Raw genomic sequence first — 19,564 nt, 5'->3', positions numbered from 1 at the left:
CCCTCTACGTGTTCTCTCTCTAACTCTTTCGCTCTCCCTCTTTCTCTCACTCTTTTCGTGGCGCGCAACCACGAGACCTAACCTCTCCGCACCCTTTTCTCTCGTTCGCCGCGCGCGCTCTCGGCGAGCGCGTGCGAGAGGGAAAGGAGTGTGCGAGTGAGTGAGAAAGAAAGCAAGAAAGAAAGAAAGAAAGAAAGAAAGAAAAAGAGTGGAAGAGAGAGAAATAGAGAGAGAGAGAGAGAGAATTGCCGGCGCCGCTCCTGTCGTCTCTCGCGACGCCGCGCACTCTCCACTTTTTCGGCGAGAGAGAGCAAGCACGCCGAGCGACGAGCTGACGCGCGCCACACGATCTTACCGTACGGATATCGTTTCGCGAGAGTGGCGATGATACTGTTACCTTTATCGTCACCGTCACCGTCATCATCGTCACCATCATCGTCATCGTCATCGTCATCATCACCATCACCTTCACCGTCACCGTCATCGTCGCTCTTCATCCCGTGTCTTTTCCGCCGGTTTCTTTTTCTTTTTCTTCTTCTTCTTCGTCTTCGCCTTTGATTAAACGTTTGTCGCGAATAAAATAATCCTAGTGTGCCTGTTGCGGCTCCTCTCCTCATGTCACGGTGCGTGAACGACACAACGATTTACGATTATTAAAAGGAATACACCTGTTATATCGTTACAAATATTTTCATAACATTAATAAGGTTATTAATAGTTCATTATAAAACAAACCAAAAGAAAATTAATCACAATAACGATTAACAGTAATAACAATAATATATAAAGAAGAAGCCGAAGAAAAAAAGGGAAGATCGTACATGGAGCATGGTGTCCCAAGGTTGAAGAGGGCCAAGAAGGGCGAGCACGTGAGCGTTGTCTTCGACCGTTGTCGCGACGAGGTAAAGATATCGCGATCTCCCTCGATTTTAAACTTTTGTTCTGATTTTATATATACACACTGGTCACACATTTATTTCGAATTATTATATGAAGTTAATCGTCTTTTGTTGCTTTCTTTTTTCTTTCTCTCTCTCTCTCTTTAATTCTATGTTTAATTCTTTCTCACTCATTGTAAGTTGAGAAGAAAAATCACAAGATTATCCTTATTCTTTAAGTTCCTTTTCTTCTCTCCTCTTCCACCTCCTTTGCGCGTTCGTAGCCGGCAAGCTTTTCGTACGTTTTCGTGCGAAACCCGAAGAGAGAGGCAGGCCTTCCTAGTAGCCCGATGCTCGCGTCGCGACGCGCCGTTTTGGGGGTTAGTTCGGGCGCGCACACCGCGTCGTCCGTATCGTCGAGGCCGAGATCATAACGGGTTCCGTTGGGATGGATAGATTGATAGATAGAAATAGGGTAAGAGAGAGGGAGAGAGAAAGTAAGAGAAAATGAGAGAGTGACAAAGAGAGATAGAAAGAACGACAATGCAATGAGAGAAGAGATGTCAACAATATACGTACATATATGTGCATACGTACATATGCGCCTTTTTCGAAGTTCTCGCGCGGTTTTCCCCCTCCCCTTTTCCAGTTACGAAGCATCCCCGTTTAGTTGTTCGGCCGTTTTCGGTAGTGGCGGCGTGACAATTATTATGTTATTCGAAAATTCGTCGCGTTCAAACGCGAATCGCGATAATAGCATGCGTGAGAAAGCGCAGGAAATGTGCTCGCACGAGGGAACCATTTATTGTCAGTATGTATTTATTTACTTTGATTTCAATGATTATCTTCGACGTTGTGTGAAGTTTGACAAGACAAGAGAAACTTCGAAACGTGTGACTGAAGTTGAATCATCGTCCTCTCGATCTCTCTCTCTTTCTTTTAACTCTTTATTTCTTCTCCATCTGGTATGTGTAATTTTTTTTTGTAATTACGATGAAAATCCGAGATCGTCTTGGAGATCGTTCGAAGGGCCCGACCGATTCGTAGGAATTCACCTATCTCTTCGTGCGTGTGCGTGTTGTGTGTGTCTGTGCGTAGAAAGAACGGGTGGGCGCACGCTCATTCGCTCATTCGTTCGCTCGTTCGCTCATTCGCGTACTCGATGATAACGCGCGCTCCAAATCTTCACGGCTGATCTCGCGGAGGACTACGTCGATCTTTGCGCACTTTTTTTGCGAGGTGGCGTTGTGGAGATAAAACGCGGAACGCTTTATGAGAGTCCATTGTTTCGGTCATTAGCTTACGCGGTATGACGAGCGATAGGTGTGCTTTCGCGATAACATCCACCACCACCACACCAACACCACCACCACCACCACACCATCCCACCACCACACCATCATCATCATCATCATCATCATCATCATCATCATCATTACCATCATTACCACACAACTAATATTACACTAAACCGTTCTACTATACTACACTATTACACTACAAATACTACTACATACAACTACTACACCACTACTACTACACTACTGCCACTCTACTATCACTACTATCAACTACTATTATTACTACATTGTCACGAGATTACTATCACCATAACCATTTTTATTATAATCATTAATATTATTATTACCTTCCTTATTATAAATTGTGATTTCCTTTTGGTATATTCTTTTCTGTTCGTTTTTCGGGAAGTGTATGGTGAATGTGCCTTCTTAACGTGAGTGCGCTCTGACGCTTTTTGATGGCCGTTGCCGTGGCAGCCGTCATTGCGGTTACTTTTTAACGCGTGTATTATATTGAACGAAGAAAAGAAAAAGGAAAGGTAATCGCTCGTTGATTATCTCTCTCTCTCTTTCTCTCTCTCTTTCTCCCTCCCCCCTCGTCTACCCTCCTTCTCTTACACTCTTTTTATCTCTCTATCTCTTCATCTATCTACGATCGACAAAGATCTTCAATTCTTTCTACACCTTTAACCAAAAGTTATCTCTTTTCTTTTTTTTTTTTTTTTCATTCACGAGGTGGCAAGCGTGCACGACGCGTGAACAACCGAAAGAGGAAAAAAAAAGAAAGAAAGAAAACAAAGAAAGGCTCACTTTTACTCACTTCCTTTACGGATATTTCCCGCGCTAAACTTTCGTCTTTCGTCAATCATCGTCATCATCGTCGTTGTCATTGAGAAGTCACCGTATATATACAAGTCTGAATTTCTTGTGGGTTTTTTTTTCGTTATTGGTTTGTTGAATGTTTATGCGATATGTATCTATGCGTCGTCCTATATATCGTGTCTTCGCATCAGTTTCATTTTTTGTTTCTCCTTTTTTTCTTCCCTCTTCCTATATTTCTCTTTTCCTCCCCTTTATTTTACTCTACCCATTATCCTATTTCTCTTTGACTGTTTCTTTTAAAGTTATTTTTCTTTTTTTTTTTCTTTCTCGGTATCGATATTTTTCGCAATAAAGTGCTTGAAAAAGAGAAAAAGAGAGACCTTCGTAAATTCCCTCGTAAAAAAATCGCGTAGAGTGGGCACTATTCTCTCATGTTATCAAAACAATATTTGGCGATTCTCACGAGACTTCAAAACTTATCTCGAATTCGTCAGACATAAATTTAGCGGGGGCAACGATAGCGTTGGTTAAAAAAAACTGTGAAAATGTGTTCCGACTTAAATGTATTTTTTTCTATTTCAAGTTAGTGTCTTCTGTTTGTCCAGTGATAGTCCAGAGTTGTTATTGGTGTATATGTATATTATAGTGTGAGTTAGAAAGTTTAGTTACGATAAGGAGGTTGATTAAATTACGGCGTTAAATGATTTCGAATTGGAGACTGAGTGCGGAGATAGTTTGTTATGTTTTTTTCCTTCAGTTACGTTATTCCTGAATATATCAATCGAGTAGAGAGAGAGAGAGAGAGAGAGAGAGAGAAAGAGAAAGAGAATCATGTCAAACGTTATAATTATAACTTCGAGAAACAATATAATTATGATTAATGGCGTGCTTTCAAACGTTGGAAATCTTTTTAACTAGAAATGTATTGCTACACTTATGCAGGGAATCGACTCTGCAAATTTGTTTTAAGATTTTTTTATCATTTCGCTAAGATAACACTATCAGCATACATTTAATGCTTGCGCTTTTATAAGTAGAAGAGAATATTATTTAATCGTATGTTCTGGACTGGCTCCAGCTTGACGACCTAATTTCTTTTCTGTAATTAAATAAAAATATGAAATATTATTGATTTGTTACTTCTTTTTCTTTTTTTTTTCTTCTTTTAGTTTTTTATTTCATAATAAAGTACGTTATTAAGTATTTATTTACGTTTGCTATTTGTGGATTGTATTATCTTCTCTCTTTTTGCTATGTGCTTGAAGTCTCGTTAAGATTGCCGTTATTCGTATATAATGTATATTTTTTAAACTAATAATATTTTCTACTCTCGTTAAATTTCAACATATACGTTAAGTCTCACGTTAAGTCCAATATATAATTACTTTTTTATTTTCATATTATCGATTACGTAATTCTTTATCCTAATAAGAATGCTAATAAGATGTAATGGACATCTGTTTTAATAACGCATTTGTTCGAGTACAAATATCGTACAATTATCTTTTTTTCATTAGATAAGTAATAAGATGAAAGCATAATATTTCTATGAAAATTGAATTTTTAAAAATTGAATCAAGAAAATGTTATATAATTTTTCATTCGTACGAACAGGTAATAAATAAAATCAAATGTTTGCTCACAGGTGAATAGATATAACGATGGTAGATACGCAACATTTTTGTCTGCGATGGAATAATTACCAAAGCAGCATAACGTCAGCTTTCGAAAACTTGCGAGATGATGAGGACTTTGTGGACGTTACATTGGCTTGTGATGGCAAGAGCCTCAAAGCACACCGGGTTGTACTTTCTGCTTGCAGTCCATACTTTAGGGAACTTCTCAAGGTAGATACCATTGATATTTGAAATATTTTTTTATTATCTTTTCTGTAGAAAGTTTAACTAAAACTATTAAGAATGTTATAATTTTATTATTTCAGAGCACACCATGCAAGCATCCGGTGATAGTACTTCAGGATGTATCGTTCAATGACTTACATGCCTTGGTGGAGTTCATCTACCACGGGGAAGTGAACGTACATCAACGTTCTCTTAGCAGTTTTCTCAAAACTGCAGAAGTACTTAGGGTATCGGGTCTTACACAACAAGCTGACCAGACGGATAGGGACGAGGTGAGTAGCAATTAATTCATAAGAAACATATTTTATTATTATAAAATGTACAGTTTATTTAGTTTATAAATATTACATGGTCTAGTAAAATCAGAAAGATCGTATCGTTAAAGTTTCATTCATAAAATAAAGAAATTATGGAAGTTTAACGAGAAGTAGAATGATCAGATGCAAATAAATTTGATGTATCCTATAGATACATATTATTTGTTGATTCGAATGTTGTACCTGGAAAATGTTTTTTTTCTAGACATACGCATCGCTAATACGAGTGGTGACTCTAATGAAACGTTTTTTGCTACGATTTAGCTCTCACATGTTCGAGCACTGGCTGCTGGTGTTAATCATCTTCCTTTTCACGAAAAATCAGAAGAAAGTTTTCCTCGTAGTGGTTCCCCACCCGCACCGACAACTCCAACACCAACGACGGTGCAACAATTATTGCGTAGAGCACAGATACGTAGGAACGAGAGGCGTACACCGGATCTTCACGAGGATTCAGCGAAAAGATCGAGGGTTTCCTCGCCGCCTCTCAACAACAATGACGCCACGCCGACCGATTTCTCGATGGTGAAAAACAATCATTTATCGACTAAAGTGGAAGGTAACGGGGTTCACGAAGAAAACAGTCCCATAGAAGATAATATAAAGTGCGAGCCTTTGGAATTGACCGGTGGTAACGGTGGGAACGCCGGTAACAACGAGGACTCTTCGGATTCGGGAGCAGCGGCATCGGACAGGCCACCGGCGTCGGCGAGTAGTAATGAACACGAGCCTGAACCCGAACACGCACCTACGCAAAATTTTATGCCGGATAGTAAATTGTTCACGTCGACGCCAGGAAGTTTTAACTTCAGTATGGCAGCCCTCACGGATCACACGCCATTGTCAGGTACGTCCGAATTTTATTTTCGAAGCAGGCCTGTACGCACCACCCAGCAAACATACGTCCTCATACGTACCAACATTATTTTTACAAAATCATTCGTAAACCTCGCAACGCGCGTTTTAAGGTTTCGCGTTAAATTCGTCCTTGGTGTATTCAATTGTTTTTACTTTTTTCGAGTTTCGTTTTTTTTAACCCTTCAGGAACGTTAAATATCGTTATTATAATAATAGTCGATATTCAATATTTCGAGAGATTCACATTTCATTACCTGCTTTTTTTATTGTCTTAAAACGTACGACGATGATAGCCGATCATATTACGGTTAATTTTTCTTTTCAGTTGTGAAAGCATTTTTATTGTTGCGTTCCGGTATACAATAACTCGTTATGTCATTATATTATCACTTATTATTACTTTACCGATTATTATGTTTTTTATTACTTGGCGACGTTCTCATTAATTGCGTACAGGCCTTTAATTCGATTTATATAAACGAGAACTCCCGTCGCTATGCATGACAATAGTGAAATTTCCAGGGTTGAGCCATGGGTTGCAAACGCCGGATTTAGCAGGAACTTCGCAAGGTAAGAAAATTCTTTTTTGGCTCCGTCCAATTAGAGATCAATGGAATATCTGAAATATTTCAAACTATCATCTTATACCTTTTATACATGTCAAATATTAAATATATAAATATATGTAATATTATATATATATTTGTTTTTGTTTTTGTTTTCGTTTTTCTAAAAAAAGGGAGAAAAAAAAAAGGAAAAGGAAATTAATACAATTTTCAACGATATTCTTTTGATCATCTTAAAGGGCGTTCTACGCTACACTCTATGATCTTTCATCGATACGTCGCAGCCACGAACCGCTTGCGATGTAACGAGTCGATCTAAAAAAAAAAGTAACTAAGACTTGTGCAGTTATATCAAACTAACAAATCACAAATTAAAAAAGAATGAAAGTATTTATTGGTTGCGGTGAAAGAGCACTACTGTTTGCTTGGAAGATTAAATTTCTTCTAATTGGCATGCGTTTAAAAATCATCGTTATCATCATACAATACGATGTCATCATACGATTCGCTTGCATTTACATTTCATGATATCATATGGTACGAGGATATCTGTATATTTCGGTGATATCAAGGCGTGGAATTTAATAGTTTATTTTCGATCATCTCGCGGCATATATAGTTCGTTAGAAAATATAAATAAAGAAAAATAAAAACGACAATATTTTCGTTTGACGAATATCGATTGTCAAATCAATTTGATTATTATTGAAATATTGATTTCGCGGTTGTGTTATTCGTAATAATGATTTCGTTTTTCTTCTTCTGATATTTTTTTTTTCTTCCTTTCTTTTAAATTAAACATCGGAGGAAAAAGAAAAAAATATATGTATATCTTGTGTAGCTTACAAAATTAATTATGGATGGAGAACGATAAATGATTACATATTCCATTCTTCTTCTTCTTCTTTCCATTTTTCTTTTTTCTTTTTTTTGTTTCTTTTCTTTTCGCGAGATAGAAAACAGCGACGTGAATTGAAAGATTCTTCTCTCGCCATTGTATCGCCGATTATGCAGTATCATTAGAATAATTGGCACAAGAAACAATGACAGAAATATCAGTTTGGCATTGCTGTACAAAGATAAGTCTATTGCGATCGTTACTTTGTTAGCTATTAGCGATAGATAAGGAAACGTATGGAATCAAGGAAAATGAATAAATAACGATGCGGCGGCAAACAGTCCAAATCACGCAATTACTTTATTCTATTACATATATTATGACTGATCATCATTATTAAAACCTTTCAATTTCGATCATCAACGCGCTGTTATGGGCGATTGATCTATTAACGACAATATTTGTATATTCGCGTTCTTCTATATTATTATTATCTTGTTCAAGTTAAATAGTAATCATTCGTGTTTCGTATTACTATGTCTCTTTGTCCTTTCATCAATTCAACGCGTCTGGGAAACTATCGATCGTCGAAACGAACTGAACGCTAATCATTTTTTATTTTTTATTATTATTATTTTTTTTTCTTTTTTTTTTTTTTTTTTTTAATAATATATACATGTATTTTTTTCTTTCATTCTTTCACGTTAAACGAGCGATCGCGCGCGCGCGCGCGGACAATTCTAAATCTTTTATCGGCATCTCGTAATTCTACGGACTTTAGCCGGTAAGCTGCTTCGTTATAAAAAAATTTACAGCTTATTTGTTTTGCAAGTATATATACGTATGAAAGAGGATGTGATAGGATGGCCAAGTTATCACTTTTTATGATTTGCCGTTATTTGACCCGTGAAGAACGAACAGTACATACATATATATAATACATGTAATATATACTACGATGTTGCAGCATATATTACCTTCAAAGAGATCGATGATTTATTTATTATCAATCTGCCACGAACGATAGATAATATGCGTGTACGAATTTCTTTTTTTCTTTCTTTCTTTCTTCTTCTCCCTTTTTTTTGTTCATTTCTTATTTTTTTATTTTTGCTCTTTTTTTTTGCGATTTCAATTTTTTTTTTTTTTAATTTTTCTAAGCACATTTCCAACTTTTTCCCTCAATCTTTTCGAAATACTCTCCTAGAGAGTTAACGAACAATATTATTATTCTTAATGAATACCTTCCCGTTATCTATATAGTGAGATCTATTTTTATAATGAAATCGAACGAAAGAAAAAGAACTATACGAAGAAAGGATAAGTACGAGAGATCGTGGCATTCGAAAGATTTCTACGATCACGCGTCTCTCAGTTTCCTCTTCTCGACCCCTTTTTTCCCTTCTCCGAGATACTCGCGAATTTGTTTCCGGATAAAACGAGGAAATAACAAAAACTTAAATAGGGGTAGAAATTGAGTTCCGCGATTTCCACGTTTAGTTAAGTACATAACTTAATTCGAGGAAAATAAAAATTATAAAAACACGAAGAAAAAAGAAAAGAAAAGAAAAGAAACAAAAAGAGAAGGAAAAGATAAGGATATACGTAAAAAGAAAAAACTAAAAAACTAAAAGAAAATAATAATAATAATAATAATAATAATAATAATCGAGAAGAGAAATAATTAAGGAAAAAAAAAAAAAAAAAGAAAAAAAAAAGAAAAGAAGCAAAAACCAAAAATGCTTCTTCCTTCAAAGTCTGCTCGCGCGCGTTTCGACGTTAAGCAAATTCAGGTGCGGCCCTGTTTCGTCGATTAATATTTGAACGGCTGGCTTATACTAGGTTAGTACTGAAAAAGTTATCGTGGTGGGTGCGAGGGCAGACGAGGGAGAGGTGTAGAGAGGGTAGGGTGGGAGGGGCAGGGCAGGACACAAAGAGAGAGAGAAAGAGAGAAGGAGAGAAGAGAGAGAGAGAGAGTAAGAGAGACATCAAGAGAAAGAGAGAGAAGAAGCGGGGGTGATGTATTGTGGCGGAGGAGGGAGAGAGGGTGAGGGGACCGTTGATAAAACCACAGATGTTATCCGCGAAATTCAAGGTCCCTCTATCTCCGACGAACGTGGCCAACTAAAAATACGACGACCTTGGTGCGCCACTCACGTTCCTACCGCGCACTGCGAATCATTAGACACATTAAATTATACGACGCTCGTCCCACAAGTAAGCAAGCAAGCAAGCAAGCAAGCAAGCAAACCATCGAGCGAGCGAATGTCCAAAGACATCTACAATCCAGCTTTTCGCGAAATCCAATATTTTCTTCTGCTAGCCCCATTTTCTACGTGTTTAATTATTCTTTTTCTCTTTTACACGTATACCTACCACACACATACCTACACACACGCGCTTTCTTTCTCTCTCGCTCTTGCATATATACTTTATCTCCGTTTCTCTAATTATTTTCCTCTTTCTTCTTCTTTTTCTTCTCTCTCACTCTCTCTCTCTCTCTCTCTTTCTATTTTCTATCTTTCTCTTTCTCTGTCTTTTTATATATATATATATACATTTTTTTTCCTTGTTCTACGAAAAGCAGACTCCTACCAAGAAACATCGAGAGTCGTCGAGTTGCACTTTTTAACGCGAACGCGAATATATAGACTTGGACGGTGCAAGATACACGCTCGAAAGGCGAGCACTAAAATAGATTTATGCTGCCGTCGGCCGACGCGTTTTAGAAAAGAACTCTATATATCGTGCCTTTTATTCGTCCCGAGTATAACCAGTGAATTTTCGGTTACGGTTACACTCGCTCGTTTCGGGGACGTTTCGGGGACGTTTCGGGGACGTTTCGGGGACGTTTCTGTATAGTACTAGAATGAACATTTTTTTAGGTCTAAATTATAATATTACGCGCAGTTTATCGTTTTACAGTAACGAATAATCGATTATTGATATTATTTCCTTCTTATTTTGTTTTTTTTTTATTTAAATTTTATTTTTCACACAACTTCTTCGTTATTCGTTTAATTCGTTGCCTATCGTTAAGGATCCAGTAGTGAGAAATAAAATTGCAGAGAGTTCTAAGTTTTGGCAACGTTTCAAAAGTTTAACGCGATAGCTGCAGGGTCGATGGTCTCTCTTTCTCTTTCTCTCTCTTTCTTTTTCGATATTTCTTGCGTGGGATTCTTTGCGAATATAGCGAATGCTATCGCATTTGTCCGATGTGACGTAGAACAACATCTGTTCTCTCTTTCTCTTACTGCATTATTTTTTATTAATTCATGCGAAATCATTGCATTTATGAATCAAATATCATCTTTACCTTTTTCATATATATATATATATATTTTAAAAGATTTGATTGAAGTAGGATTAATATTAATATGAATAGAATAATAATAAAGTAAATAAAATAAAAAGAGTAAAATGAATATATGAAAGAAGAAAAAAAGTTGTCGCTACGTCTCTTGATAGAATAGAAAAGAGATTACGTCGTCAAAATTGATGAGGATCGAGATGCCCCTTCTCCCTATGTCCCGATTAATCTTTCTCTTGTCGGTTGTTTTCTTTCTTTTTTTTTCTTATATAATCCGATATAATATAAGCGACGTCCTTCTCGTCCTTATCCGACAGAAATGAATTTTTTCTGCTTCAGTTATAGTGACTTTACGTTATCGTGTTTTATGATTTTCATCGATAAATCGGAATTCTTTAATCGTTCCTAATGCATAACTCCGTTACGTAAAAAAAACAAAAAAAAAATTACAGAAAGAGAGAGAGAGAGAGAGAGAGAAAATACATGGGGTTGAATTGTCACGAGAAAGAAAAAAATCTGCTCATTAGAAAAATGGGGATCGATAGAGAATAAATAGATAGATAAATATGAATAGAGATAGAAAAGAGAGAAGTGCAACAGCTTCGTTGAAAATATTCGAAGTTTTCTTTGTTCGCCGGTAACGAATAGAAAGAGTTAAAAAGATAAAAAAAAGTAGAGATAGAGAAAGATTTATCTTTCATAGAATAAATCGCGAATGTGTACGTGCATTCAAATTTGCGGCTGTAAGATAACACTTCATTATTTCGGTGCGATCATTTCGATCATGCGTTATCTTTGATGAGATGCTCGAGCAAGAACAATATTCGTCGTCGTGTATTATTCACCGTTTATTTTATTAATATCCAAACTCACGCAAAATAATAGAGTGACATCGAAAACGAGTTACGACTAGTTCAATCGAATTATACGACTCGTTCAATTGAATATAGAATTCAATATCTTTCATTTATAAATAAAATCTAACAATCGTAATAGTCTTGCAATAATCCTTTATTCATCTTGAAAATTTTCATTGGAAAACGAAGAAAAGTCTTGTCCTCCTTATTTCTTTCTTTTTTTTTTTTTATACTCTGTACCCCCTCTCCAACCCCCTTCGGGACACGATATTCTTAGCCTGTTTTTCGAGCTAGCATCGAGAATTTGTTTAAAAAACTTGATAAAAAAGAAAAGAGAGTGAAAGAGGGTGGGAGGAAGAGGAGAGGAGGGTAGCTTCTGGTAGAGTCACGTTGGTGAGAGTCTCGTATAGTCGACTGGCCTTTTTTTATGCTTTTATTCTTCACTCACTTCTCTCTTTCTATCTCTCTCTCTCTCTCTTTTTCCTTTCTATCTTTCTTTCTCACTCACTTTCACATAATGTCTTTCTGTCTCTTTTCCTCTCTCTCTCTCTCTCTCTCTCTCTTTTTCCTTTCTATCTTTCTTTCTCACTCACTTTCACATAATGTCTTTCTGTCTCTTTTCCTCTCTCTCTCTCTCTCTCTCTCTCTCTCTCTCTACTTTTTCTCTCCGCTCTTTTACGCGAAAACGCCTGCACGCGCCCGTAACCTGTTGTAAAAGTGAGCCGCGTAAAAATAGCGAATGCCGAGCTAGTACTTTATTCTCTCTTCTTCTTTCTCTGTATCAGAGAGACGGCGTTGCAGTCTCCGCTCGTGCAACGCACCGAACAAATATTTATTCCGTGGGACGTCGACGGTGGTACGCCGGACACATGCCGCCTCTCTATCTCTTTTCTCTCTCTCTCTCTCTCTCTCTTTCTTTCTCTATCTATCTCTCTCTCTGTTTCTTCCTTTTTTTCTTTATATTTCACTCTTATTCCCTTTCCCCTCACTTGACAATGACGCCACCAAAATTCTTGCGGAGGTGGTGGTCGCATCGCGTTACGAGCCAATGAACCAGATCAGCTTATTTGCGCTATTTCTTTTTCGGAAAAAAAAAAAAAGAAAAAAAACTAGCAGAAGACGACTAGCAGAGGAAAAAAAAGACGACAAAAAATTTTTCCAGTTAAAGAAAAGATATACTTTTTCGTTTTCTGACCATTCGAGCGTGTCCATAATCGTTCTCTGATAATTATGATAGTGGGGCAATTGTAAGTCAAATTTCCATTTACTTTTAATATTTCGATGATTTATATTACGCGTTAATATTTGTTTACTTTTGTTGCTATCTGTAAAGAATTTTTTCTCGATGATTATTTTATTATATTCAAAATTATTTAATTTTTTTTTATATTACAGTCAATAATATTATGAATTATATCTTATAAAAGACATTCTTTCAATATTTTGATCGTTAATCCACTGTCACAATCACCTCTCGCACAAATATACATATTATAATTTTTGTCTACATTTATGTGATTCTACGATTAAATTACGCGAGAAATATTTTTTAACATCGTTTAGCCTTTTTAGTTGTATTTTCAATACAAATTATGTTATCTTCGATAACAATCTGAGAATAAAATTACAAGACCGATAATTTTCGATCTAAACTTATTTTATTTTTTATTTTTTATTGTTTTGGTTTGTAAATCTTCAACATGTCTACTAATAATGTAATACTCGATTGAACTATAGTATTATACCTTCCATTTCTAAAAGTTCCGATATATTTCAATCATCTTCCGGGCGTTTGCGAAAAAGCCCTAATTGCGTAAACGTTTCAAAATCAGCTGTTTTACCGGTCATTGAATTTGCGACGCCACCTTTAGCTGGCTAAAAGAAACGATTTATGAATTCGTTGCTTTCTGCCGACGACGTGACACGAATTGCTTGCACAGGTTTTGTTTACCCGATATTCTCCTCACCTACCAACACCTCCTACTTCTCCTCCCCCTCTCCTCCCCCTCTCCTCTCCTCCCCCACATCTGTCTCCACCTACTCCCGCTTCAATCTTTTTTTCCTCATCTTAACTCTCCCCCTTCCTTCCTCCCTCTCTGTCATTCTCTCTCTCTCTCTCTCTCTCTCTCTCTCTCTCTCTCTCTCTCTCTTTCGAGTTCCATTCACTCGGTGCGAATTTTTTTGTCGCTATTACACGCCAGAAAAAAAGAGTGCTATCGCATTAGCAATTTGCTTAGTGCGGACGGGATGGGCCGGGCCGGGCCAATGATGGTGGGGCGGGGTGGAGGTGGCGGCTGTCAAGGCCGAACAACGAAAGTTCGTTCTGAATCGAATCAGACAGAATTTTTTATCTGTAGTGTACGTACTTATCGGTGGACGCCCAGGTCTAGCTGCTTATTTTCGCCTGTGCTATTATCGATGATGAACTTGAGGTGACCTCGAAAACTGCGCAACAACGAATGATGCGAAGCGTACTTGTGTAAGTGCGTGCGTGCATTCGCGCGTGCACGCGATCTCTCGTTCGTTCGTCGTGTGTGTGTGTGTGCCGCACTGCTGCTGCTGTTTATATGTGGCGATGCGTACAAGCGAAAGAGAGAGAGAGAGAGAGACAGAAAGAGAGATGAGAGAGTGTAACGTTCTCACTTTAAGCTTACTATATCGTTCGCTACTTTGTTTTTTTCGTGTTTGAAAAAAACTTTCCAATTCCCTCTGGCGCGAGATAATTTCTTTAAATTATCGTTTTAACGCGTTGGCAAACTTACTTATTTAAGAAAAGAAAAAAAAAATACTAGAGTCGCGCTTCTATTATTCGACGTGGTGGTATCAAGGATTTTTTTATTATTCGTTTTTATGAGAGACAAGTAGCCAAACTTCCGCTTCTCGATCGTGTATGGTTACGTCATAAGTAGTTTTTCATTATGGAGTTACGTATATAAAAGCATTCACATGGCCATGCAGCACATTTTTATCATTTTTAAATTGATTAAAATTTACTTTTTCCTAGGAAAAGAGGAAGAAGATTCTCCATCTTTCTCTCTCTCTCTCTCTCTCTCTCTCTCTCTCTCTCTCTCTTTCTCTTTTGATTTGCATTTTCTATCGGTCTACTCTTCCTATTCCCCTTTTCGGTCGGTTCGTGATAGCGCAACCACAAAATGTGCCCCCCCCTCCCTCGACCTAAAAGATCAAGAATCCTTGAAAATAATCTCGCGTGTACTTACTCGGCTTAGTATTTTCTCTCTTAGCGAAACATTCGTGAGTTCGACTTCTTCTTGCTTCTTCCGATGAGAGAAAGAGAGAGAGAGAGAAAGAGGAGGAGAGAGGGAACTTTCTTTTCGATTCGCGAGAGAGATCCGTGCAATCAAGGCAGAAGATACTTATATTTTTCTAGAGTCGTGTTTCAAGTAACCTACAACCACCTTCTCTCTCCCTCCCCCCGCTTCTTCTCTATCTCTCTCTCTGGACCAACATCGTCATTTTCTCTCTCTCTCTTCCTCTCCTCCCTCTTCTATCTCTTCTTGCTGCTGTTGAGGATTCGTAGTCGACCGTATGGCGGCCTATCGATCGCCGTAGCTCTCCGCGCGCTTAGAGTCAACATCAGTCATAATACAGCGCCACGCCACACGGGGGTTATTAAGAATAATACGCATCCTAGGTATATATCCTCCTCTTGGCACCGGAGTGAGGGGTGCGACGGAGAGGAGCCTGTCGAGGGGTGTTCCGTTGCCACGGTAACCGGCCGGGTAAAACCCCGCAAAGAACCATCGTCGGCCTGCTCCTGCCGTTACTGTATTGACATCCCATCTGCGCGGACGTTATTCTGCCCTTTTATGAGGCGATGGATGTACGACCATCCTGTTTCCCTCTTTTTCCTTTCCACCTCCTATCGGCACTTTGCTCCTTCTCCTTCAACTCCTTCCATCTTTCTCTCTCTCGCTCTCTCTCTCTCTTTCTCTCTTTCTATCTTGACCAACTTCCTGGATCATTGGTGTCCAGTGCCACGCTCGTTACCCGGCTTTTTGATCCACCGAACCATTCTCATACACTCGATCGCACTTCACGCGTCGAGTTTCATTTATTATTTGTACGGATGAGATGAGTTAGACAGAGGGCTACGGGGAGAGGGGATTTGGGTAAAGAAGGGAAAAACATTAATAGGACATTGTTTTTATTTCCTTTCTAAATGATATATATTTCATCGATACGGGACATACCTACGTAACAAACACTTACGCGTTATTATATATGTACTTATATATACATAAAAAGATAAACAGAGAGAGAAAGGCATATAGAGACAGATAGACAGGCACATCCGGTTGGACTCAGCCCCCTCCTCTTTGGTTGCAGACCGGGAGGTCGCCGAGGAGGACGGGGGTTGGCAGTCCGCCACCAACGGCGAGAACCAACAACAATCCGGGCAATCAAGCGAAATTACGGGATCTGATCAATGCGAGGTGGTCCAGGATAACCACCAGCAGCTGCCGATAATTGATCTCTTAGATGGGATTAACGATCAGGTGCAGATCGTCCTAAAATCGGAACCTCTGTCTCCGAAGATCGCCGAGTTCGAGTCTTGTCTTTTGTCGTCGGAGCACGACGAATATCAGACGAGTGATCATTATGATCAATATCATCGTCAATATCGTCAGTCGCAACAACAGCAACAGCAGCAACTACAACAACAACAACAACAACAGCAGCAACAGCAACAGCAACATCAGCATCAGCATCAGCATCAGCATCAGCATCAACAACAACAGCAGCAGCAGCAGCAACAGTCACAACAACAACAGCAAAATCAACATCATCGTTATCCAAGCCAAGAGAGATTCGTCGTAGCCAATGAGAGCCTATCGATCACCGATCCTCGTTGGTTCCCTCAAGGAAACGAGCTGGTTCAGCCGGTAGCGAAAGTTCGTGAGGTATCTCGAAGGAACGCGGAACAGGAGCTTAAGTTCTCAGGCCGATCGATCGGCGGCACTTACTGCAGCTTCTGTCAGAAAACCTTTTCTCGCGCATGGTCCCTTCAGAGACACCTCGCGGATACGCACTTTTATGTACCGCAATCATTGTCTTGCGATCAGTGCGGTAGAAGTTACAAGAGCAGGAACAGCTTGGTCAGTCACAAGAGCCAATATCACGCGAGGAAGGAACGAAAAGATCACGATATTCATTGCGAACTTACATATTGATTCCTACGATAGATCCTCCATTTTCTTCTCCTCCTTTTCCTTCTCCTCCTCCTCCTCCTCCTAATCGCCAATAGCATCGATAAATTATAATTCTTGCGAGCTACGCGATCTAGTGTCGAAAATCTCTCTAGGTTCGCTGCTTTGTAAATATTAGGCCTTTTTTTTTTTTTTACTTGCTCGCCGCGATAACGTTGGCTATCTCGGTTTCGGAGGTAACGCGCGCGGATCGTGAGAATTCGTTCGTTCGTTCGTATGTCCGTCCGTCCGTCTGTTAATCCGTCCGTTTCTCCTTCGTTCATTCTCGAAGATTTTTTATATAATACAACAGTTTATTATTTGTCAAATATATCTGTTCAGCTAGTCCATCTCTTTCAGATTAGTTACCATAACAAGACCAAAGAAAAAACCTCTTTACATTTTCCTTTCTATCTGATTTTCCTTCTCCCCCCCTTCCTTCCTCCCAACCCCTCCCGTCATTCTCGTTTTTATTTGTTACAAGCGATACGATATTGAGAATTATACCAAAATCGTTAAATCCATTCCTTGCAAATATTTCTCTTATCATTTAGTTTATCGACGAATTTATCGTTACTGCAGTTGGATAGTAAAGTACGCTTCTTAATCCACGTTCTCGAATCTCTTGTCGTTTTAGCTTTGAAACGGAGTTCTACGGATATGTTGTTCTCAGCCCGTACGATAAGCGTCATGTATCCTTATCGGTTATCAACTTTTGCCTCTGAGCGCCACCTCGTACGAATTTTCGGTATCAGAACGTTGAAATACTGTTTCCAGGAAGTAGATATTCGTCTTGTCAGTGTCCGTGATTCAATCTCGTTCTTCTCTATTGAATTATTATTTTATTATTACTATTATTATTATTATTATTATTATAGAAGTTATACTTCTTTTATATTATTATTATTGACATGAATTCCTTTCAAACGAACACGAATTATTGAAATGTTTTCCATAGAAAATACTATTTACCCGTGTTTTTTCATTTTCACACGAGGCGGAGTCATAGTTTCGAATTAAAAGTCACAGATATTCGATTCATAAAACTTTCTCGTAGGATTCGTCGCGTCTACTTGTCCTTTACGTATCCGGAATTTCGATAAGATGAAGTTTTATCTTGGTGCTAACAGCGATATTATCTTAAAGTTTTGTTACATCGGATCATCAGCGATTTTGAGTAGGTGATATTGGACGAAATAATCGCACGGTATCACGTGTAGAGATAACAGTATTTATTCGATAGAATTGCATCGGATTACGTAGACCGGCAGTCTATCATAGCGCATCAATTAATTTCACATCGATAGGAGAGAAAGTTCACCTTCCATTCGATCGAATATTATCTTATTTTTTATACAGAAAAATATCATTATTTATCGCTAATTTTTTGATTTGTATCGCAAAGTTAGGACACTTGTCTGGAATCTTACTAATGATTAAATCGATTGTTTTATATCGTGAGTTTTAATTTCGTTTCATTGTTAGAGTTACAATTGGAAATACATAGATGCATTTTTATTACACAATCATATATATTGGTTTGGCAACTAAGTGATTACGGATTTTAAATAAGAAGGAAAATTCAAAATGTTTGCTGATAAATATAATTTTATTCAATTAGGTACTGTACGTTTTTGTCGATGACCTTTTGCCATTGTTCAGATGTGTCATAATTCCACGTTCACAGAATTTCTGATCTTTGCTATCAAAAAACTGAATTAAATGTGATTTGTCTATCGACAAAATCCGCAATCACTTAGTTGTCAAACCAATATATAGAAATAGTTTTTTTCCCCGATATATAACAGGATAAATTTAGTGAAAACGAAATGTTCGATTGGTACCGCTATTTTTGATTGGTTTTAACAGTGAGAGTATATACATATGTACATATACGTAAATACATACGCAACAAGCGTGAGTCAGTTGTGTTTCCGAAATGCCGCGGATCAGTGAAACGCAAACCGCCCCTTTAAATTGCGCTCGGAATCTTCGTAATACTGTCGACTGGCTCTCGGTGACCCTGATGTGTTCTTGTGTCCTCGAATTTGCTGCTTTTATCCGCACGTTTTTATTCGCGCTTTTCTCGTTTAGGTAAAAAGAAAAACCATATCTCGATACGATATTATAACGCGGATTAAAATGATTGATATTTCGTTATCGTAACGGATGATTGAATCACGGCAATGTGAATTTGTTCTATTTAAATTGTATATGTACTTACTAAGGGGTAATAAAGCAATGTATATACCTATCACGGTGTAAGCGTCGTTAATCAATGATTAAATAAAATGCATTTGAAAAAATGAAAAGAAGGACGTTTCACTAATTAACCAATCGAACTCTGACGCTGGCAGTGGACTGTGGGCGGCGGCGGAGGAGAAAGGGGGGTGATAGGGGATTTATGTCTTATCATTTTTAGTCGAGGATATATTATGCTACGTCGTTTGTCTTAGACATTATCATTCTTATCGTCATTTCGCGTATTATTTCTATCGATAAGAAAACAAAGAATTAAAAGAAAAGGAAAACTATCCGACGAGAGAGGATAGCTGCTAAGAAATACATAAATTACATATCTATCTATGTACATATATAAAATGCGAATTTCATATTTCTTCTTTCATTGCAACATCAGATCATTCAAATCGATGATAATCTATATCATACATGTAAATAAATAGTTACACACGTATACCTACAAAAAAGACTACACTGCTCCTATTTCGCTGTAAATAATACGCATCG

General features: G+C 38.0%; 1 protein-coding gene across 8 annotated transcripts in view; it reads left to right on the top strand.

Annotated features, from left to right (window-relative positions):
• Window positions 1-449: 449 nt before the first annotated feature.
• LOC122520277 (broad-complex core protein) overlaps window positions 450-19,564 on the top strand; it is a 46,176-nt gene continuing 27,061 nt past the window's right edge. For 4 of the 8 annotated variants that reach the window (XM_043640368.1, XM_043640370.1, XM_043640372.1 and 1 more), the window contains exons 1-7: window positions 450-623; window positions 769-902; window positions 2,589-2,718; window positions 4,647-4,848; window positions 4,944-5,135; window positions 5,445-6,027; window positions 6,561-6,608. In XM_043640368.1, the coding sequence (XP_043496303.1) occupies window positions 4,663-4,848; window positions 4,944-5,135; window positions 5,445-6,027; window positions 6,561-6,608 (1,009 nt within the window). In that variant the 5' untranslated portion in view covers window positions 450-623; window positions 769-902; window positions 2,589-2,718; window positions 4,647-4,662. Of the gene's footprint in view, window positions 624-768; window positions 903-2,588; window positions 2,719-4,646; window positions 4,849-4,943; window positions 5,136-5,444; window positions 6,028-6,548; window positions 6,609-19,564 lie in introns of all 8 variants that reach the window. The other 4 variants (XM_043640367.1, XM_043640369.1, XM_043640371.1 and 1 more) reach the window with 1 other exon arrangement.

The sequence above is a fragment of the Polistes fuscatus genome, unplaced genomic scaffold, assembly GCF_010416935.1.
Source record: "Polistes fuscatus isolate 324 unplaced genomic scaffold, CU_Pfus_HIC Scaffold3, whole genome shotgun sequence".
In the NCBI taxonomy this organism is placed as follows: domain Eukaryota; kingdom Metazoa; phylum Arthropoda; class Insecta; order Hymenoptera; family Vespidae; genus Polistes; species Polistes fuscatus.
This window is presented reverse-complemented; position numbering and strand designations above follow the sequence as displayed.